Source organism: Suncus etruscus, chromosome 2 (assembly GCF_024139225.1).
Source record: "Suncus etruscus isolate mSunEtr1 chromosome 2, mSunEtr1.pri.cur, whole genome shotgun sequence".
Classification (NCBI taxonomy): Eukaryota; Metazoa; Chordata; class Mammalia; order Eulipotyphla; family Soricidae; genus Suncus; species Suncus etruscus.
This window is the reverse complement of record NC_064849.1, coordinates 15,674,069-15,697,655: the sequence shown is the minus strand read 5'-3', so window position 1 is coordinate 15,697,655 and position 23,587 is coordinate 15,674,069. Positions and strand designations below refer to the sequence as shown.

The window sequence follows — 23,587 nt, the reverse complement described above, 5'->3', positions numbered from 1 at the left end:
TTTTAACAGCATATTCTTTTGTATTTGGGAATAATGCTGATAACTTCTATTTGATCTGCAGAAACTAAATTTTGACTAATAAGTGTATAAACCATAGTTCGTTCTTTCCTGAGTTCATATTCTCAAGTTCATACTGTATACACTAGTTATACATGGATTTCCTTCATGGGAGATTCTCAGCTTGGTAACATTTAAGGTGGTTAAATTTGATGGCCAAACATATATGTGATTTGTCTTTGAATTATTTATTTTAATCTAAAGATTTTTTTTAGGGCCCGGAGAGATAGCACAGCGGTGTTTGCCTTGCAAGCAGCCGATCCAGGACCAAAGGTGGTTGATTCGAATCCCGGTGTCCCATATGGTCCCCCATGCCTGCCAGGAGCTATTTCTGAGCAGACAGCCAGGAGTAACCCCTGAGCACTGCCGGGTGTGGCCCAAAAACCAAAAAAAAAAAAAAAAAAGTTTTTTTTTTTTTTTAGCTTACTACCTACATTTGAGTCCATGTTTTTTTATTTGTTTTACCTTGTTTCTTTGGTGCTGAGGATCCAATTCAGGACCTCAGACATGTTAAATATTTTCTTTACCACAGAGCTATTTTCCAACCATGCTAATACTTGAATAGTTTACTTGAGAGTAATATAGCTAAAGAGTTTTTGTACAGTCTTTTTTGTTTTGTGTTTGAGCCATACTAGTTGATGTTCAGGGATTACTCCTGGCTCTGCACTTGGGAATTATTCTTGGCTGTCTTGGGGATCATGTGTGATGCTGGGAATCAATCCCAGATCAGCTACATGCAAGGCAAGCACCCAACCCACTCTATGTCACTCCCTCCCTATTGATACATAGTCTTAAGCCATAAGAACATATTACCTTGGAACCAGAGAAACAGTACAGTAAATAGGGCACTAACCTTACAGCACGTGGCTGACCTGAATTCAGTCTTCAGCTCTCCATTTACTCCCCTGAGCCTGCCTGAGTGATCCCTGAGTTTAGAGCCAAGAGTAAGCTCTGAGAACCACCAGGTGTGACCTCAAAACAGCAACAAAAAAGAACTTATGATTTTATCACATTTTTCTATGTACTAAGGGCAAAATAACATTTAGCTGCAGAAAAAATTCCAAGTTCTGTTATATGCTTAACATCAACCCTTTTTCAAAAGACATAAATGGTAAGAAAAGAGACTGAGAGCAAGTGTATAAGATTTTTACAGTGTTGATGTTAAATATAGAGTCATATATAAGTTTTCACATTAACTCTTACTTTGGTAAATATAATTGCTGTAGGCATAATTTTCCTAGGTCAACACTTACCTCAATTTTTTGTTTCATTTTTTTGTTTGTTTTGTTTGGGGTCCATACCCAGCTTTGTTCAGGGTTTATTCCTGGAACCTGAACCCAGGTCAGCCACAAGCATGACAAGCTTATTAAGCATTCCAGTCTCTCCAACTCCAACCCAACCTTTTTTTCTCAATATTTTTCTCTAGGGACCATTTAGGTTTCCAAGGGCATAGCCACAATATCTTTTATTCATAACAGTTGTGAATATGAAACAGGAATGTAGACATTAATTGACATTAATTAATAGGCATTAATAATTAATGTGGACATTAATTGAAAAACAACTAAGGAAGGTATGTTCCACTTTTTTAGGCAGATAATCTACTTTTCGTTGGTGCAGTTTATTCAAAGAATATTATCTAGCTTTATTCCATTCTAATAGTGAAATTTTCAGTAAGAACCTGTTTGATGTGTGGGACTCCACATGCTGTAATCCAACTCCGGAAAAATGGGTCTGGAACAGCATTACAGGAGGAAATAAACCAAGCCAAACTTCCAAGAGATAGACAGGGGTCCAGGAGCTTTCGACCTCATGGTTGATCTGCCCCAATCAAAAACTGTTAATAAGTATCTCAATCCACAGTTCAGCAAAAAGACTTTTTTTATTGTTGTTGTTTTTGTTTTTTGGGTCACACCTGGCAGCCCTCAGGGGTTACTCCTGGCTCTACACTCAGAAATTGCTCCTGGTAGGCTCAGGGGGCCAAATGGGAAGCTGGGATTCGAACCACTGACCTTCTGCATGAAAGGCAAACACCTTACCTCCATGCTATCTTTCCGGCCCCTCTAAGTATGCTTTTTACATCTAAATAAAGGAGGGGCAAGAAGCTAGAGAAATTGTTTCTTTTTTTTTTTTTTTAATAAAATTGATTATAATCTGGGCCAGAACAATAGCATAGCAGTAGGATGTTTGCCTTGCACATGGCTGATCCAGTGATTTCTTTTTTTTTTTTTTTTTTTTGGTTTTGGTTTTTGGGTCACACCTGGCAGCACTCAGGGGTCACTCCTGGCTCTCCGCTCAGAAATCGCTCCTGGCAGATTCAGGGGACCATATGGAATGCCAGGATTTGAAGCACCGTCCGTCTGTATGCAAGGCAAACACCTTACCTACACGCTATCTCTCCGGCCCCCTGATCCAGTGATTTTTGAGCACATAGCCAGGAGTAACCCCTGAGCATCCCTGGGTGTGGCCAAAAACAAACAAACAAAAAAAAACCTAGTTTTAATACAATATTGATGTTTTATACTTGGAATTGCCATTATTCAAAGATCTCTTTTTCCAATAATATTTACTGTGTGGGCCATAATCATAATGATGCATAACATTGGTTATTATCAGAAACCATTCCTTTGAGTTGTACAGGAGATAAGTCAATTACTGTTTGGGCTGGTACTGGTTTGATACAAGGCACACCCTGAGCACAGCCAGAAAACAATTCCTGATGAAAAAAAAAAAAAAACAGGAGCCTCTGAGCCCAGCACATTCCAGGAGAGGCCCAAAAACTAAACAAAACAAAAAATTCCTTTGTAAATCTACTTGCGTCCTCTTCGTTATTTATTTTTTCCTAGAAATGCATCACCTTTTACAATTCAATTTATTTATATAGCTGTAGATGGTACAGGAGCTAAGGTACATGCCTAACATACTGCCAACTCCTAATTGGTCCCCAGTATCACCTGTTGTACCCCAAGCACCACCACGGGTCATTCTTGAGCAGACAGCTAGACTCAGTCTCTGAGCTGTACTGAGTAGGGTCCTAATCCCCATCTAAACAAAATGCGAATTTTTGATAGTAAAATGCAAAGCACTACTGAGATAAACACATCACAATATGTTATATATTGGAATATTTACAATATTAGAACATTATGGTCAGGATGCCCCATTTGTCTAGCATGGTATGAATGCTACATACATACGCCAACGGCACCATGAGGTGAACTCTGGTGGCCTGCACACACACACTAGACTTAGACCTGGGACTATCAGGCTCACATTGCTAGCCAGCCCACCCACCCCCCACACTGCACCATGTTGGTATCCACTTTTTTTAAAATGATGCCCCTGGGGCCGGAGCTGTGGCACAAGCAGTAAGGCATCTGCCTTGCACGCGCAAGACTAGGATGGACCGTGATTAGATCACCCAGTGTCCCATATGGTCCCCCAAACCAGGATCGATTTCTAAGTACATAGCCAGGAGTAACCCCTGAGTGTCACCGGGTGTGGCCGAAAAAACAAAAAAAAAAATGGTGCCCTATTTTGAATTATCACAGTATCAAGAATTCTCACCAGGGCCCAGAGAGATAGCACAGCGGTGTTTATCTTGCAAGCAGCTGATCAGGACCAAAGGTGGTTGGTTCGAATCCCCGTGTCCCATATGGTCCCCCATGCCTGCCAGGAGCTATTTCTGAGCAGACAGCCAGGAGTAACCCCTGAGCATTGCTGGGTGTGGCCCAAAAAAAAAAAAAAAAAAAAGAATTCTCACCAGTTTCATATATTTTATTGGAATATATCTATAGAAAATAAAGAGGCTCTAAAAATAAACATCTTTGAAGGAAGATCAAAAGATATTTGAACTATACATAAAATGTAGCAAAAAGCATCATTATTCCTGACATTTTATAGTTGATATATTAAGATTAATAATTAAGAGATAAAGGATATTTTTGGAACCCATGAGATAGTACAATGGATATATCACTTGCCTTGCAAATGACCAACCAGGGCTTGATCTCTGGCCTCCTATAAGATCCCCCATTCCTTACCAGCATTAGTTCCTAGGGCAGATTCATGAGTAACCCCGAAGCATCTCTGGGTGTGGCCCCAAAACAAACAACACAAAGCAATAAAGGATGTTTTTTCAGCTTCTAGTTCCATGGACTTGAATGCATGTTTTGCTGTGGGAGGTTCTACCTTGTAGGACTTTTATCCATGGCACGGCATATGGTCCCCTGAGCACTGCCTGGTGTGAACACCCCTCCTCCAAGATCCAAGCCTGGAATAGCCTTTGAGTACTGCTGGTTTAACCCCCAAACCAACTAACCAAAAAGATCAATAGGGAATTCCTAAATCAGAAAGGAAGTAAAGGGAGTTTTTAGGATTAATGTTTTGTAGGAGAAATTAAGACATAGAACACTTTATTGGTTCGTATCATATAAAAAGTCAAGTATTTAGAAGTTCTAAGTTGTTGATTAAAATTTGAAGTCAGTTATTCAAGGCAATATATATATATATATATATAAATTTCTCACTAGAAACATAGGTACCAGTATCACCAATAGACTTGTTAGAAATGCAAAACTTTGGGACCCATAAGGATCTCATTGTGTGTGGCCAACCAGTATTTGAAACACTCAAATACTCAGCACTCCAAATGGTCCCCTGAGGCTACTAGGAGTGATTCCCTAAACTCAGAATCAAAAGTAAGTCCTAACACAATGGTATATGGCCCAAAAACAAAGCAAACAAATAGAAATGCAGAATTCTAACTGTTCTACCAATTTAACCTGCATTTTTATGAGACCTTCAAAGTTACCATATGTACAATAAAGTCTAAGAGACACTGATGTACTTTTATATGAGTGTTTTACTGACAAAATTCTATCTTTGAAGCATTATTGCTTTCATGCAATTTACTGCTACATAGAGGGACCTAAAGAACAACATTTTGAGTGAAATTATAGGGAGAGGGACAGATTTAAAATAATCACTGTCATCTGAACTATAAAGAAACATAATGGGAGCTGGAGTTTGCTTTGCGTGCTACTGACCTGGGTTCTATCCCTGGCATCCCATGTGGTCCCCCAAGCCCAGGAGTGATTTCTGAGTGCAGAGCCAAGCACAGCAAGGTGTGGCCCAATCACCAAAAGAAAAAGAAATGTAATTAAAAAGGTACTTATTTGGATATATTTTTCTTTAGCTTTCTCAACCTAGGAAGAAGTATGGTATATTTATATATAGAATAGTTTAAGAGATAAATTGTTAAAATTTTATTTGTTTCAGATGCAATTTATTGATTTTCTTTTTTCATGGTTTTATTGGGATAAATCAGTTTTGTCCAGAACCACATGTCTTTTCAGTACCCACTTACGTGAACGTTTAATAGGTTAACCAATATTCTGATATCAAGTGCTGTTCACCTGGATCTGAGGTATTCTCATATGAGAGTCTGGTCCTTCACTTTACTTTTATCCACTAATTTTTACTTCCTAGCGCCAATGTATTGCTTAGTTTGCTTTGGTTTGATTTGGTAGCCATACCTAGCAGTGCTCAGTGCACCATGTAGCATAAGGGATATGAACACATGCTCAGTCCTTTGAGACATCTCCCCAGACCCTCTAGTATATTTATTTATTATTAGTTTTGGGACCAAAGCTAGTGATGTTCAGAAGTTATTTCTGGCTCTGCACTCAGGAATTACTTCTGACAGTGCTTGGAGGACTATATGATTGAGAAGTAAACCCAGGTTGGTCACATACAAGGCAAGCATCCTACCTGCTGTACTATCTCTCCAGTCCCTAGTAGATCATTTAAATTTGGAAAAGGTGCTGATTGGTGGAAAGTCCTATTTTATATTTGCTTTCCAAAAGGTTGAGATGCTTTGACTTGTATAGTGTAAAATACAAAATGAAGAGTATACAGTTATTTTACTTAACTATTCTATGCAAAGGAAATCTACAAACTGGTTAAAACAAATTAAACAGAATTTATTCTTATTTTAGTTTTTAGCTTTCACTCCAGAAGACAGAGAAGATACTTCAGTAGAGCGAGGGAGACCAAGTGGTGTCACATAGATTGAACTCAAGAGCTCATGCATACTCAGCTTATGTTTTCCATTTGAGTATTCCCTTAGTTCAGGATTGTTTTTGTTTGTTTTGTTTTTTAAGGCTGAGGCCTGAGATTGCAGGGTGGGACAGGGTTGAGTCATTCCTGGTGGTGCTCAATATCAGTTTCTGGCTCTGTGCTCAGGAATAACCCCTGCAGTGTTGAGGGTACCAGATGGGATGCAAGGGATTCCAGTCAGAATTGGCTGCAAGCAAGGCAAGAGCTTTACCTCCAGTACTACTCTGAGGTCCCCAGATTGTTAAAATTTAGAAATTAAATATCACAGTCACCACCTGTTATCTAGAAATGTGTATACATTTTGCCTTTGCTTCCCTTGTTTTATAAACTTATGCCCATTTCTGTTTGAATTTCTGCAATGAATAAAATAATTCTCATAAAATTACATCAGTGTTTCTTAGCTTTACTGTACATATGACATCATCTGAGGACTCTTAAAATGCAAATGTAATTGTTAGGTCTGTGGAGAATTCTGCATTTCTAACAAATTCATAAGCAATGCTGGTACATCTCTAATAATGAGTTTGTATATGTGTATGATATGTGTGTGAATGTATACATTCCTAACTGAATAATTTACTATGTTTTTAGCCAGGAAATTACAACCTTCTACATACATGGCTTTATATAACCTAAAACAAATGTATTATTTTCTACTTCATTTATCTCACAAAACACAAGTTAATAAATTCCCTTTGTTTTCTTCTCTTAGATATATTTTTTATTGGTGATGGTTGGTTGGTACTCAGTGCCTATTCCCAACTTAATGCCTAGGGGTCATTCTAGAGACAGTACTCAGGAACCAACTGTATTTAGTGCCAAGGATAAAAACCCAGACCTCCTGCATGCAAAATATGCACTCAGTCCAGCTCTCATTTAGGGACTTCTCTGTATGTATCCTAGTAGAAATTTCATGTAGTGTGGTCATTGATGTGTTAATTGTTATTTATGATAGAAGCTTCCTGAAGAATAATACATTTTTCATTAGGTGTTGAACTTTCTAGATCTTGTTTCATACTCATGACTTAATATAATTTAATTGTTTTTCTGTGCAAATATAATTCTCAAAATTTAATAATTATTTAATTCATTGTTTTGTTTTATTATCTTATATATCTATGTCATTTTGTACTCAATTTGTCTTCTTTTATTTCAAGGGTGTGATTACTTTAGAGTCCCTTGGTAAAAGGGGTTATCGAGTACCTCCTTCAGGAACAATACAAGTGGTATGTGTTTTATAGTCTACAATTGCAATAATCATTCTCTCACATACATATAGAACTTAGCCCTTTCTCCTGCTACTGCTGCTGCAACAACTTTGGTAAGTAACAGTGGGGCTGCAGCTTTGTTTGGAGTTTCCCTGCTCTGCCCCAGGAATGACCATTTGGGAACCTCCATAACAGGAAAACATAATAAACTAATCAAGGTGAATGTTTTAAAAAAATAGTATTTGACAATTTAGATAACTTAAGTAAAATGATTGTCAATGTAATTAGAAACTACCAGTACTGCTGACTTCTATTTATTATAGTTAGCCAGATTGATACTGGCCTGTTTAAAAGGAGACCCCAGGTTGCCATTTGCTTTGACAAGAAAACTCGGTTAGGAAAATAGTACTAATTACTAGTTTAATCATTTCTAAAAGTGATCTAATGAACTTGTTACAGACAGCAGAAGTGTAGGTTGACAGATGTTAGGGCAGAGAAGGCAATGTTCTTTTATTTCAGAACTGTCTAGCCCTGAGCAAACTTTTATTATAGGGTCTCAGAAGATTAATTTGATGAGAAGGCTGATTAGTGATTGGTGATTGAGTTTATCTTCAGTCAGATCCAGGATAATTTTATAACCCCAAAATCTATCACAAAGCTGACTCTTGCAGATTACTGAAGAGAGTGTAGATGGTATGCTGATTGTATCTCATTAAGACTGAAAAGAAAAAATAGTCCTGCTGAGTTCCTTGCACTCAGGTTGTGAGCCAATTCAACAACCCCTTTTATGCCCTTTGGCCCAAGTGTGATCAATTTTTGCGGGATTTAGTCTCATTATCATTGCTACAATACTGCAAGGAGTCTATGTTAGCTTGTTTCATATTACACAGTTGTGTGTTGTATATTTACTTAAATATCATTACATATTAGAGTTTGTATGTTGAACTTTTTTAATGATCTCAAAGAATGATCATAAAGAATGAATTTTGGGGCCGGAGAGATAGCATGGAGGTAGGGCGTTTGCCTTTCATGCAGGAGGTCATCGGTTCGAATCCCGGCGTCCCATATGGTCCCCCGTGCCTGCCAGGAGCAATTTCTGAGCATGGAGCCAGGAGTAACCCCTGAGCACTGCCGGGTGTGACCCAAAAACCACAAAAAAAAAAAAAAAAAAGAATGAATTTTCTGTTTTCTTGTATCTTGTTAGTACCTCATGAGAAAGTGTGGGTCACTGCAAGACACAAGTTGTCATAATAATTAAGCATAAATAAACTCAAGGGCAACACATTCAACTCCTAGTTATGGACTGCCAATTTATAGTTAATTTTAAATCTGAAATTTAGGTTTGTATTTTATTATATGTAGAGTTTAATTATGCATAAATATGCTTTGATCACCTAGTTTGCTAGTTGTTCTGGTTGCTGATTGTACTATTTTTAAGACTCACTATATTTAAAAAATGAACATAATATTGATATATTTCTCTCTTTTTTTAAGCTTTGAACTACTTTCTTTTTGTACCAGTGTTATAAAATGTAGCTATTAGGGCCAGAGCGATAGCACAGCAGTAGGGCATTTGCCTTGCACATGGCCCACCCAGGATGGACCTGGGTCTGATTCCCAACATCCTGGTCCCCCAAGCCTGCCAGGAGTAATTTCTGAATGCAGAACCAGGAGTAACTCTTTAGTGCCACCTGGTGTGGCCCCAAAACAAAGCAAAACAAAAAAGTAGCATTTAATAAAACCTTGACCCAAATGCCAGCAATTTCAGAAAAGAATTTAAGTGGGGAGCAGCGGATAGGGGTTATTTCACTTAGGAAAAATGACCACTATCTTTCTCCTAATCTTCAACAGACAGTTTAGACATTTACAGCTGCTGTAATACTTTTATACAATTCCTAAGTACTGGAGCAATAAAAATATCTAAATACAATTATATTTTAAATACTGGGTCAAGGCTTTACATAAAAATACCAACCCAATTTTCCCCTAAATCTCTAAAATATCACATATGGTACTTTTCTCCCAACATCTACAGCCATTCAGGAATTTTAAGGAAACTTTCATTCCTAATCCCTGGTTCTTTGGGCTCAGTGATAAAAAGATCAAAACCACCAACAATGATGGTTCACTTGAAGTCAGACAGAAGATCCCAGTTCTGTTAGTCTAGTAGGCCAAAAACAGTGCTGCACCAACTGGCTCCATGCAGGAAGGATCTCACCAACCAGTCATTTGTACAGTCTGAGTGATAGATGTGCATGCACGGCAGATACCGAATTGGGTCCCTATAAAGTCCATCATACAGACCACACACTCCTGGATTTTTTTTTTTCTGACTAATCTCCTTCAGGGGCATAAACTCCCTTAGGCAGATGTTGTATTAGACCTATTCTTTGAGCTATCCTGCTTTGTTCCTCTTCAATCAGTTGAGTTGTTAGGTGAGTCTGACTAGGTATTGGATGATAGACTGGAACTGGAACTTGTCCTGATATGGTGGTGGCAGCTCCCTGTTTGGTTCTGTCCCCTTGCTGAAGTTAGCCCGGTCCGATTGAGACTTGGGGAACTGGGAGATGTCATCCAAGGTGACATCCAAGGTGGGGGACTTGAAGCAGTTCCCCATCTTCAGGAGCTGGGCTGTCATCTGGGGGAGAAAGAAAGCAGTGATGGGCCATTCCCAAGCTCCAAGGTCAGCTTTGGGCAGCGAGATGGGGTCAGGCTTTAGGCCGGGGTTCGGTGACAGTGGGTCCTTCATCCCCGGACACAGTCAAAGAGCTACTCATGCCAGCCCCTGTTGGTGAGGGGGGGGTCAAAGCTGGGCTGCTGACTTCACTGGGGTAGTGGAAGTTGCTTCGGATGAGATGATGATGGGGATTTGGAGGGTGAGGAGACAAAGCACTTGGCTGCTGGGCTCCAGGTCCATAGTCTGGGAGCGAGGCTCTCGCAGCTACCTCAGCTACTGCCTCAACTGCTACTGCCCCTGATGACACCCTAGTGGCAATATTTCTCATTTTGATTCTGTGAGTGATGTCCAGTGCCACAGGTGAGCTTCTGAAACCATGGGCACCAAGTTATCTATTGATATATTGGTAATTTGTTCGAAGTTCTATTTTTAGTACCTTGGGATTTTGTTTAACAAGTAGAACTTAAAAAAATAAAAATAAAAAAGAATAATTCGAGGCCGGAGCGGTGGCACAGTGGTAGTGTAAGTCTTGCACGTGGCTGACCCAGGACAGACCACAGTTCAATCCCCCTGCATCCTATATGGTCCCCCAAGCCAGGAGTGAATCCTTAGCACATAGCTAGCAGTAACCCCTGAGCATCATCAGGTGTAGACCCCCCAAAAAAGATTAATTCATAGAAATATTAATTTTAAAAAAGAAATATTAATTAAACTTATTGTAGCCTTCACAGTACATATTTTGGTCTGTAATGATAATGAATAATAAAAGTCATGTCTATGATGCTTTCAATAAGAGACTATGAGAAGAGACCACAAAATACTGTTTTGCTTACTTTGTATCTAATAATAATGGACTTCATTTTCTAAAATCGGAAAATATTACAAGTAGAAAAATGTCTCTCTCTAAAAACATTTTAAGTTTTACACTAACTAGATGTATCTAAAACACTAGATAAATCTAGTATCTAGAGTCTAGTTATACAAAGGCTTTAATTATTATTTTAAGACGCTACCATGCATGAAATATTTTAAATTCTATTTTAGGAACTTTGTAGTTAAAACTCTAATGCAGCTAGTGTTTGAAATAATTGAAGTGAGATAGCATATTATAAATAATAGATATTATTTGAAATAATTGAAGTGAGATAGTTTACAAGATTATTTTAGAGGTACAATGTCACACCTCTTCAAATAATAAATTAGCACATATCTACCATATCTACCACCAAAGTATGTTCCTCCATAGTCCACTGGACTCAATTCCTCTGAGCTAGAATATTTTCATTCAGTGATAAGATAGGGAACATTTTGCTATACCTAGTGGAACTATTTAAATTTAAACAAAAGCAGGACCGGTGCAATAGTGTAATGCTCTGTGGACTTGCTTTGCACACAGCTGACCTGCATTTAATCCCTGGTATGGATTTGGTTAGGTATATATGCTGCTACAAAAATGTTGTAAGTAAAACTAACAGTTTTTAGTAGCCACATGTGGATAATGGTTGTATTGGGCAGAGTTCTTGACCTTCATTCATTCATACATGTATTTATTCATTCAACAAATATATAAGCACTAGGAAAACAACAATGACAGAAATTAACTTTCTTGAATCAGACAGATAGCTGAATGGATCTAGTTTGCATGCAGGAGGCCTGAATGTAAGGTTTGTGCTGGGGGTTGGGGGAAGAGAGAAGAGTGAGGTGGGGAGGAGAGAGGAGAAAGATTCTGCTGTCTGTAACAAACTCACTTTTAGATCACTTTTAAAATGATTTAATACTATTTTCTTAACCAAGTTTTCTTGTCAAAGCAAATGACGACCTGATGTCTCCTTTTAAACAGACCAGTATTAATCCCCAATTGGTTTCTTAATCCCTGCCAGGAGTAATTCCTGAGAGCAGAGCCTGAAACCCCTGAACTTGAACAGGTATACCCCAAAACCAAAAATAAAATTTAAATAAAAGGTCAATTGCATATTCTGTTATTGTGACCAAAGATTTTGACTTGTTGCAGGATTAATATGACATTAAAATTTAAATTGAACTGTGAAAAATATGTAATATCACTCTATTAAATTTATGAAACTTTATTATCTTTATTCCTCCAAAATGAATTGGGATTACTTAATTATTTATAAAAACCTGTTTTTTGTTGACACAGACATTTTAATTCAACCAGTCAACATTTTTTTCAATGTTTTTTGAAAAATAATCTCTATATTGTTTCTTCAGACCTTATTTAATCCCAATAAGACCGTTGTGAAGATGTTTGTTGTGATATATGATTTACGAGATATGCCAGCCAATCATCAGACATTCCTACGACAAAGAACATTTTCTGTACCTGTTAAACAAGAAATGAAGAGAAATATTAATAAAGAGAACCTTCGACACACAGAAGAACGGTTATTACGCTACCTCATACATCTGAGGTAATGTTTCAAATAAGCATGAAAAGACTATTTTAAAAGTAAAACTTTAAATTTTTTTTGAACTTGCTTTCTGTTTATTTCAATTAATAATTGATTTTTAAGACTGTCATCTAATGTCATGGTGGCAATATATTCAATATGATTATTACAGCATAATATAAATTTTATATTTATTATTAAAAATTAAATAATTAAACATTATATGTCTAAAACTCAACTATCAGAAACTATAAATCACAATACATAGAAGTTAATAAAAAGTAATAGATATGAAGTAAATCTGTATTTTATCTTGTATATTCAGCCAATAATTTTCCTTGTTACAGTTTGGAGTTTTTGCCATATTTCCAACGAAGGTGCATCACACTGTTTGCTAATACTCACTATCAAATTTGATAGTATTAGCAAACTTTAATTTTTTTATTATTTTTAAAAATCCTGAGTTCTGGGGCCGGAGAGATAGCATGGAGGTAAGGCATTTGCCTTTCATGCAGGAGGTCATCGGTTCGAATCCCGGCGCCCCATATGGTCCCCTGTGCCTGCCAGGAGCAATTTCTGAGCCTGGAGCCAGGAATAACCCCTGAGCACTGCCGGGTGTGACCCAAAAACCAAAAAAAAAAAAAAAAAAAAAAAAATCCTGAGTTCTGGGGAAGATGCCTGCCTTGCCTGCGCTAGCCTTGGATGGACATGGTTCGATCCCCCGGCATCCCATATGGTCCCCCAAGCCAGGAGCGACTTCTGAGCACATAGCCAGGAGTAACCCCTGAGCGTTACCGGGTGTGGCCCAAAAACAAAAACAAACAAACAAACAAAAAAATCCTGAGTTCTGGGGCCAGAGCAGTAGCAAAGCAGCAGGGCATTTGCCTTGCATGCAGCCAACACGGGACTGCGCCAGGTTTGATTCCCGGCATCCCATATGGTCCCCTGCCAGGAGAGATTTCTAAGTGCAGATCTAGGAGTAACTACTGAGTGCCACTGGGTGTGGCCCAAAAACAAAAAATAAAAATTCTGAGTTCAGAATGATAGTACAGAGGGTAGGGTGTTGCTGACATGAGTTCACACCCTGCACTATCAGGAGTGAATCCTGAGGGTAGAGCCAGGAGTAAGCCCTAAGCACTGTTGGTTGTGACTCAAAAGCAAATTTAAAAATATTACTTTAACTGAGCCAGGCCTGGCTGTGGTACTCAGGTATTTATAGTTGTGGTACTTGTAAGTGATCACACATAAGGCTTCAATGTTCACACATTCAACCACAGTGCTCACTAAGGCACATTTCCTTTTCTGTTTTCGAAGTAAAATAATTCTATTTAGAGAAATAAGAGTGATGGAGACAAAAGGATGTTAAGACATATATATAGATATAGATATAGATATAGATATAGATATAGATATAGATATATGAGGCCGGAGAGATAGCACAGCGGTAGGGCATTTGCCTTGCAAGCAGCTAACTTAGGACGGACAGTGATTCAAATTCCAGCACCCCATATGGTCACCCATGCCTGCCAGGAGCAATTTCTGAGTGCAAAGTCAGAAATAACCCCTGAGCGCTGCCAGTGTGACCCTAAAATAAAAAAATAAATAAAAAGACATATATATATATATATATATATATATATATATACACACAGAGAGAGAGAGAGAGAGAGAGAGAGAGAGAGAGAGAGAGAGAGAGAGAGAGAGAGAGAGAGAAAGAGATTAGAGTCCATATCTCAGTTTGTAATGTGGGCAGATCTCCAAGGTAAAGGAAAGATGTCACTCACTGAAATTTGTACTCCTTTCATTGTAATACTTACATTCCCTAGATCTGATTAGCTTGGAATTCTCACTGATATGCCAAGATGGAGAAAACATGGCATCTTGTCTTCTAGTCTTTTTTGCCTGTTGAACTAATAGGGTTTTCTTTATTTACAACATAATATAAAACATCTTATATTAAAATAAATGATATATGTAGATTTAGAATAGTGAAACACATGTTCTAAAAATTGTAAAAAGATTTATAATGAATTCCATGCATAGGCCTCTTTTATTTAGTAGTAGCTAACAAGAAGTATTTATGTTTTAGTTAACACAATATATCCAGTTGTTGTCATTTGATTTTATAATATAAAACTTACCCATGAATTATGTTATATTCCCTGGTTATAATAAATCTTTAAAATCAATTATATAATAATATACTACAGCACAACTCCATTAGAATTGGCCACATTTCAAGTTTTTTGGTTTTTTTTGGATTTTGGGCCACACCCGGCAGTGCTCAGGGGTTACTCTTGGCTGTCTGCTCAGAAATAGCTCCTGGCAGGCATGGGGGACCATATGGGACACCGGGATTCGAATCAACCACCTTTGGTCCTGGATCGGCTGCTTGCAAGGCAAACGCCGCTGTGCTATCTCTCCGGGCCCTCAAGTTTTTAGTAGCCACATGTGAATAGTAGTTGTAATTGGACAGAGAAGTTTTTGACTTTCATTCATAGATGCATTTATTCATTCAACAAATATTCATGTGTCAGTCATGCATATAGACACTAGGAAAACAGTGACAAAATCACTTTCTTGAATCAGAGAGCTGATTGCATGCAGGAGACCTGAATTCTAGCCCTGATACAGAGGGGGGAGGGGAAAAGGGAGAGAGAGGAAAAAGAGATTAAGAATGGGGGATCTCTTTTCTCATAGAGCTCATAGAGCTATATTCTGATCAGAAGCTCATAGTGCCTAACTCACAAGAAACAGTTTGTCTGCCCTTGAGGTACAAGTTTGTCAAACTCCTAGAGTAAGGTTTTTAAACCTGAAATCGAAATTGTGTTCTCAGCATTGATGAGTAAATCTGTTAATTAAGAGAGAGCCCAATGGTTTTTTGACCCATAGTAGTGTTCAAAGTAAGTTCTGGTTCCTTTCATAGTAGATTCACAGCCCATTATTGATAATGTTATGTTTTATTGTGAGAAAGCACTTCCTAGGTGGTACTCAAGAGTCTCAAGGTCACCTCCTGGCAATTCTTGGGCAATCAGTGCATGAGCCTGAGGATGAGATGATGTTTATGCCCTGTGGTGTGAGGAACCCCCAAGGCGATCCAGCAGTGATAGGGGTCTCCAGGGCCACACATAGTGGTGCTTAGGGGACCATTCATTTCTGAGTATCAAATCAGGGCCTGCTGCATGCAAGGCATGTGCCTTACCTCCTGTAGTATCCCAAAAATGGACAGCAATTTGTCTTGTCCCAACTCCTTACTCCAAGAATCATTGTTCATCAAGAGGAGGTGCCTTTCTTTCAGGACTCCTTTTCTCTTACTGCTGAAGTTACTGAGTGAACTGCACACACAAATCCATTACTTAGAAGAGACTGCTAGGTTAGTTAGCTCCTGCCACAGTGTATTTTAATCTGTCATCTTGGAGTCTTCTCCCTGGTGTTTGGTATCCTGAGGACCTACTGAATTATTATAACATACTAATAGCCAATTAATACTATCTACATACCTATAAAATTAGAATTCTAATATTATGCTACTATATTGTTATATATGTGCCATGTGGTATATTTGCTACACAACATGTGTGCTACATATTATATTACTATAGCATATAAAGTTGTTCCATATGTTTGTTGAACCCAGGTCCATCCTGGGTTGGAAGAGTGCAAGGCAAATGCCCTACCACTGTGCTATTGCTCTGGCCCTCTAATTTTTTTATTTAAACACCTTGGTTACAGACATGTTCATAGTTGGAATTCAGTCAGAAAATGTACACCGCACTTCACCAGTGCAACTTTCCCAACACCAATATCCCCATTTCCCTTCTCCCCCACCCCTTGCCTGTTTTCAGGACAGGAATTCTGTTTCTCTCTCACTGTCATTGTCATAGTAGTTGTTAGTATAGTTATTTCTCTCTAACTGTTCCTTTTGTGATAAGCTTCTTTGTGATAAGCTTCTTGTCATGTGCTGGTCCTCCTAGCCCTCATCTCTTTTGTCTCTGGGTATTATTACCATGCTTTCTTTTATTTTCCTTATATCTCACAGATGAGTGAGAATATTCTGTGTCTATTTGCTCTCCCTCTGACTCATTTCACTTAGCATAATCGTCTCCATGTCCATTATGTATAGGCAAATTTCATGACTTCATTTTTCCTAACAACTGTTTAATATTCCATTGTGTAGATGTATCAGTTTCTTTAGCCACTCATCTGTTGTTGGGCATCTTTAACTTCAAAATATGTGCATTGTGCACAATAATTTGATCTATTTTTTTAAACTATAGTCTGGCCCTCCAATGGTCTGAGGGACAGTGAACTGGCCCCTGTTTAAAAGTTTCAGGACCCCTGGCCTAGACTGATGAAAGCAGTCCTTTCTTAGATTGATTATCCTTAGAATCTGGTCGCTTCTGTGGTCACTTTTTTATTCCAAAGTGAACGCTTGTTTTGTTTTTAAGCCAAGTGAGGTGTATTCTTGAATTCAGGAATTACTCCTAGTCCTCAGGAGATCAAATGGGTTGCCAGTGATTAAACTCAAATTGGCCACATGCAAGGCAACCCTCTGTACTATCATCTCTCTAGTTGTGACAGTGGACTTTTATTTTAAATCGGCCATATAAAATTGTGGGAGATGGTGGAGGATACTCAAGTCTGTCTGTCTCCTTGGTGGGGTCCACTTGAATATATAAACACAAATCACATAGTCACAAGGCCCAGATTTTTAAGAGTAACAGTAGGAAAGTACTGAGGTCTGTCTTCTTTTTTAAGGGCAAGGGCAAAAAGACAGAAGACCTCTTTACCCCAAAAAACCTGGGGTTACTGGACTGGTCAGGTAACAAACTCCACACACCTGCTACCAGAAGGAGCTGGAGATTAAGAGCTGGGAGTATATTTTGCTCTAGCATAAGGTCTTTGACTTTTCCAAGAGATCAGCAAGTTTGTGCTGATTTCTGTACACCCAGAGGACCAGCAGATCTGTGCCTGGATCTACCCAGCCCCAAAGTGCCAGGGCCCAGGGACTCTACTCAGAATGGGCTGCTGGGGCCGGAGCAATGGCACAGTAGTAGGGCATTTGCCTTGCACGCGGCTGACGTGGGACCAACCACAATTAGACCCCACCCCGGCATCCTATATGGTCCCCCCCCAAAGCCAGGAGCTATTTCTGAGCGCATAGCCAGGAGTGACCCCTGAGCATCACCAGGTGTGGCCCAAAGTCAAAAAACAAACAAACCAAGTGGGCTGCTTCTGTGGGTAGAGAGCTGAGGGTCTTCCCCTGCTGCCTATGAGATTTCTGTTCTTATTAGCTAGTCCCAAGAGCTGCTGGCCTCTGGTCATCTGCTTCACCTGCCTCTGCAGCCCTTAGTGACAGGTCAAGTAAGGAAGTCATTTTCATTCACTCAAAAAATTGTTTTTATTTTTTAAAATGTTAAACACCATAATATACAAGATCATTCATAATAGTTTTGTTTTTTCTTTTTTGTTACTTGTTTATATTTTCCTTCCTCCCTCTCTCCTTCCCTCCATTCTTCCCTCCCTCCCTTCTTTCCTTCCTTCCCAGTTGTTTGTTTTTTTATAGTTAAAAAGTTGTCCATGATTGAGTTTCATTCATACTATGTACAACAAACACCTTTCACCAGTTCACATTCACCAGTTCACCACCAATGACCCTAGTTTCTCTCTCCCTCTCTCTCCCTTTTTTTTTAGACACTGTAGTTTGCAATATTATCACTGAAGAGGTATCATGCATATCACTTTATCTCCTTTCAGCACCCAGTTTTTGTCCAGAGTGGTCATTTACAACTATCATTGTTATAGTGGTCCTTTCTTTGCCCTAACTGCACCCCCCACTATTTATGGCAAGAGACCTCCTGGCCTTTGTCTCTTGGGATATTATTACTTACTCCCTTTTTTTATATTTCACAATTGAATTCATCCAAAATTATGTGAGATTGAGTTGTGTGAAATCAACCCATTTGGTGAGCAGAAGATGCTAGGATGGCAAAAGCTAGATGTAGTACTAACTTTCAGGTACTGAACCCTAAAGATGAGGAAGCTGTAGGGATAAAAGGTAAGATCACATGTCAGATTCAGATTACAAAAAGATGTACCTGTGGCATTTTAAGAATGGAGTGTTGAGGCTGGAGAAATAGCATGGAGGTAGAGTGTTTGCCTTTCATGCAGAAGAACAGCGGTTCAAATCCCGGCATCTCATATGGTCCCCTGAGCACTGACAGGTGTGACCCGAAAACCAAAACCAAAAAAAAAAAATAGAATAAAATAAAATAATAATAATAATAATAATAATAATGGAGTGTTGAACACGTAAATAGAAGCAAATGCTTAGTCAGTATCAGTGTTGTTACATAAAGTGTATGTTAATTCTGTAGTAAAATTATCTTCTGCTTCCAATGTTAGCATTTTTTCCATTTCATTTTTGTACTTTGATCTTGATTTGGGGGGATTTGGGTGGTAATTTTTGTTGTTTTGTTTTGTTGTTTGTTTATTTGAGAGACACACCTGGAGATGCTCAGGGAACCATATGAATTGCCAAGGATTAAACCCAGATTAACCATATAATGCAAAGCAAATGCCCTATCACTACAGTTCCTGAAGTTTTTTAGTTTTAAAGATTCACTTCCTGAAACGATGTGTCTTGTTTGTTCATTGCTTAGGTTCCAGAGTTCTAAATCTGGAAAGATCTACCTCCATAGAGATGTTCGGCTCCTGTTCTCCAGAAAGTCAATGGAAGTTGATAGCGGTGCTGCATATGAACTCAAATCTTACACAGAATCACCCACAAACCCTCAGTTTTCACCAAGATGTTGAAAGTAGAAGCAGTTTAAAACATCTGTTCAGTACCCACACATGAAAGCAAAAATTAGTATAGAACAGAGTGTATCAAATTAACAAGTAGGAGATTGGATCTTCTCCTATTATCCTGGACCAGTTTTTCTTAAAGGATTTCTGGAGTGAGATCCATAGATTCCAAGTAGACTGGAAAAAAACAGTTGTCCTCATTTTTGTACTGTTGAACTCCTTCATTGGACATGTTGCAACAGCAATCCCCAACCCCAGTTAGATTAGTGTTTACATATTTTTCAGTTATTTAATATTTAATGTTTTCTTTAATACTCAAGTGATATTTGTCTCCAGTATTCTAATGTAGTACAGATCCTATGTAAAATCATTTTATGTATTTTTGACATTAATGTTTAAATTGAAATATATATACAAGTATTTAATTTTGTGTGATGTGTGTAAGTATTATTCATTTAATTTATTGAAAATGACAATGAAATATTGAGCTTCCTTAAGGTAATGCACTATGCAAGCATGTATACTTTTATATCTTCTGAGTTTAGTTTTAACAAAATCTTACCCAGATTGCTGCCTCACATCTTTAAAATGCTGTATTGACAGTGCAAAGTGGATTAAGCTGCTTCATATACCCTTTGCAAGTTCAGATCATTGTGCTCCTTCATATTCTTTCTAGAATCGTACTTCCCAAAAACAGTTCTATTTTTCCTTAGTTACTACTACAGAGACTTTACATTAAACTGCGGTCCCACTCTAGATAACTTTTGCAAATTGTTAAAAGAATATGTACTTTGAAAACAAATTAGTATTTATATTGTAAATATATGAAAAAAATAATGTGTGTACTTGACTTTTATTTTTAAACGAGACATTTCTGTGATTGAATGAATTTCAGTAACCGGCAGTTTCCATTCTAGTATAACAGCTGCCATGATGATGGGAAAGACACACCAAACTTTGTTCTAATTAATCACAGTCATTTTCAGAGTTCTAATGGAAAACATTTGGCAACTGGAAAAGAAATGAGAAATGACGAAAAGAGAAATGTTGGGGTCGGAGAGATAGCATGGAGGTAGGGCGTTTGCCTTTCATGCAGGAGGTCATCGGTTCGAATCCCGGCGTCCCATATGGTCCCCCGTGCCTGCCAGGAGCAATTTCTGAGCCTGGAGCCAGGAATAACCCCTGAGCACTGCCTGGTGTGACCCCAAAAAAAAAAAAAAAAAGAGAAATGTTGTCTTAGTGCATCATAAGCTTCCTTCCATTCCCTCCTCCTCCCACCTCCCACCCAATCCAACTATCAGCAACCAAGCATAGTTTTAGCTATCTGGGCAGGGACACTGTACATCAGTAAATCAGATGACAAGGCACAAGACTGAAACAAATAGGCCAAAGCTGTGAGAACAGGTTTGGAAATCCAAACTGCCCATGTAGGCTAGACGCTGCATACCTGTGACTCTAGAACCTGGTATTTTGGAGAGGGGAATGTGGTTAGTTGAAGCTTCAACTATCAGAGCAGCTAAGAGAATCTAGATGGGTGGTGAGTGTGACTGCAGGCTACGGGGTGCCCAGCACGAAGCCACTAACTCTTGCATAATACCAGCTAAGGATGAAAAATAGTTCAGCAGGCCAGGTGCCTGAGAGGCCTGGGTTTTATCCCTGGCACCACATAGTTCCCCAAGCACTGCCAGGTGTGGTCCCTAAACCAAAAATACAAATAAGCATAAATACAAACTAAAAGAGGAAAGGATATTTACATTCCATAAAAATTCTTAAGCTTTTAATAATTCACAATTCTCAGAAAAGATTCTTTTTATTAAAAGGTGAGGCTGGGGGCCAGGGCGGTGGCGCTAAAGGTAAGGTGTCTGCCTTGCCAGCACTAGCCTAGGATGGACCGCGGTTCGATCCCCTGGTGTCCCTTATGGTCCCCCAAGCCAGGAGCGATTTCTGAGCGCATAGCCAGGAGTAACCCCTGAGCGTCACCGGGTGTGGCCCAAAAACAAAAACAAACAAACAAACAAAAAAAAGGTGAGGCTGGGGACCAGAGAGATAGCATGGAGGTAAAGAGTTTGCCTTGCATGCAGGAGGACAGTGGTTCGAATCCCGGCATTCCATATGGTCCCCCAAGCCTGCCAGGGGCGAGTTTTGAGCGTAGAGCCAGGAGTAACCCCTGAGCGCTGCTAGGTATGACCCAAAAGCCAAAAAAAGGGGGGGTGAGGGTGGGGATCTCTCCCAGTGTATAGTGGGGATACGGAGAAGGCATCCAGTGCGAGGGTTGAACCCATGGCCTCACACATGCTAGGTATTTGCTCTACTACTTTATAGCATATATCTCCAGCCTCTGAAGATAACTTCATGGTTTTTTCAATTATTTTTTTGCAATTAAATTTGTGTGTTGTGTATTAATTTTTTATTATAGTTTAGGTAATAGAACTACAACAATGTTCTAGTATCTAGTTTTGATCATAAAGTTACTGCATACCCCATCACTGAATTACTCATGAGCTTACCCCCGTTCCCTTTGTCAACTCTAGTTCATCCCTCCCTCCATTATTTGTTGATTGACAGTTAAAGTTTTGGTGAATAGTTGCCTCCTTTAGCACAATACATGTACTCCACCCATGTTCCCATGTTATTTCCAGTCAGTCTATTTATTCCCCTTACCCCAAGACTGGCACTGTAAGGTCTGTATTCTAGTTCAATGTTTATTATCGATTGATATTGTCTGTGGAACATTATTGTTCCACTATAATGACACAAAAACATTCAAAGATACATATGCACACCTATATTTATTGCAGCTCTTAGTACAATAGCCAATATATAGAAGCAACCCAAATGTTCAAAAACAAATGAATATCGCTAGAGCGATAGCACAGTGGGTAGCACACTTGCCTTGCACATGTCCAACCCAGGTTCAATCCCGTGCATGCCAGGAGCTATTTCTCAGTGCAGAGCCAGGAGTAACCCCTGATCGCCACTGGTGTGGCCCAATAACAAAAGTAATAACAACAAAAACTAAAGAAATTGCAGTTAAAAATAAATAAAAAGGGCCGGAGCAATGGCACAAGCAGTAGGGCGTTTGTCTTGCACTAAGACGGACTAACCCAGCGTCCCATATGGTTCTGAAGCCAGGAGCAATTCCTGAGCATATAGCCGGGAGTAACACCTGAGCGTCACTGGGTGTGGCCCCCAAAATAAATAAAACAAGAAAAACAAAAGTATTTGTAGAATATTTACAGTGGATTACTATTCAACCTTAAGGAATAATAAAGTCATGCAATTTGTGGCACGTTGAATGAAATATGGTTCCCCATGCCCTGCCAGGAATGATTCTTGAGTGTGGAACCATGAGTAAGCTTAATACTGCCAAATATGGCCCCCAAATTAAAAAAAAAAAAAAAAGGAAGTGTATGGGGCTGGATAGACAGTAAAGCAGATAGGATACTTGCCTTGTATGTAGCCATTTGGTCTATGGCGCTCCATATGGTCACCCAAGCACTACCAGGAATGATCACAAAGCCAGAACCCTGAGCACAGCCAGATATGTGTGCCACAAATAAAAAAAGAAAGCTCGGTAAGACTATCTGACCTCACAGTGGCACCAGAGTAGACTATCAGACCTCAAAGGATCATCATGTGGCCACAGCCAGAGACCTCAGAAATCCAAAAGGATATGATAGTGATAGTCCTAAAGAGGACCAGCAACAAATTAGAGCAGCAATCCCCAGCATGAGGATACCAGTGATGGTTCCAACTACAGACCAGGAATATATATATGCTGAACAGAGAATAGTACAAGGACAAGAACAGGCAACATACATTGGTAGTATGTAGGTGATGCAGGGACATGACCAGGATGTCATCATTTGGACCAGGTATCAAGAAACAGGACAAATGGTGTCATTGAATGGTAAAGAGACTTGGACATCAGAGAGGGACCTATTAATTGCACAGCACCTGGAGATTTTTGTTTTTATGTCTGAAACCATGATTTGCAAAGTTGTTCATAATACAGTTATTTTGGGTATTCAAGGTTAAATAAACACCAATCTCACCAGTGTGACCTTCCCTCTATCAGTGTTCCCAGCAACCCCAAGCTTGCCCCTCTTAGCAGGCACAAAATAATTTAGCTTATATTGCTTGTTACAACATATATCTCACAATAGTGTTACTAAAGTCATTGTTTTACTCCCATGGGCACCCAAATTTTGGAGCAGTCAGGATTTCTAGGCATGTTTGAAGCACACTGTGGAGCCTAGAGCAGAAGGAACTCTATTTTGTTGATTTAAGGCTAACAAGGCTAAATTTCC

The 23,587-nt window shown here is 39.0% G+C and overlaps 1 protein-coding gene and 1 pseudogene across 3 annotated transcripts in view; one reads left to right on the top strand and one right to left on the bottom strand.

Moving 5' to 3' along the window:
* Positions 1–20,114, top strand: part of ATOSA (atos homolog A) — a 94,062-nt gene extending 73,948 nt beyond the window's left edge. For 2 of the 3 annotated variants that reach the window (XM_049769295.1, XM_049769294.1), the window contains 3 exons: positions 7,335–7,403; positions 12,292–12,491; positions 19,133–20,114. In XM_049769295.1, coding sequence (XP_049625252.1) covers positions 7,335–7,403; positions 12,292–12,491; positions 19,133–19,286 — 423 coding nt within the window. In that variant the 3' untranslated portion in view covers positions 19,287–20,114. Of the gene's footprint in view, positions 1–7,334; positions 7,435–12,291; positions 12,492–19,132 lie in introns of those variants that run through there. The other variant, XM_049769296.1, reaches the window with a different exon arrangement.
* On the bottom strand, positions 9,372–10,002 carry LOC126002119 (RING finger protein 11-like; annotated as a pseudogene).
* Positions 20,115–23,587: the final 3,473 nt, after the last annotated feature.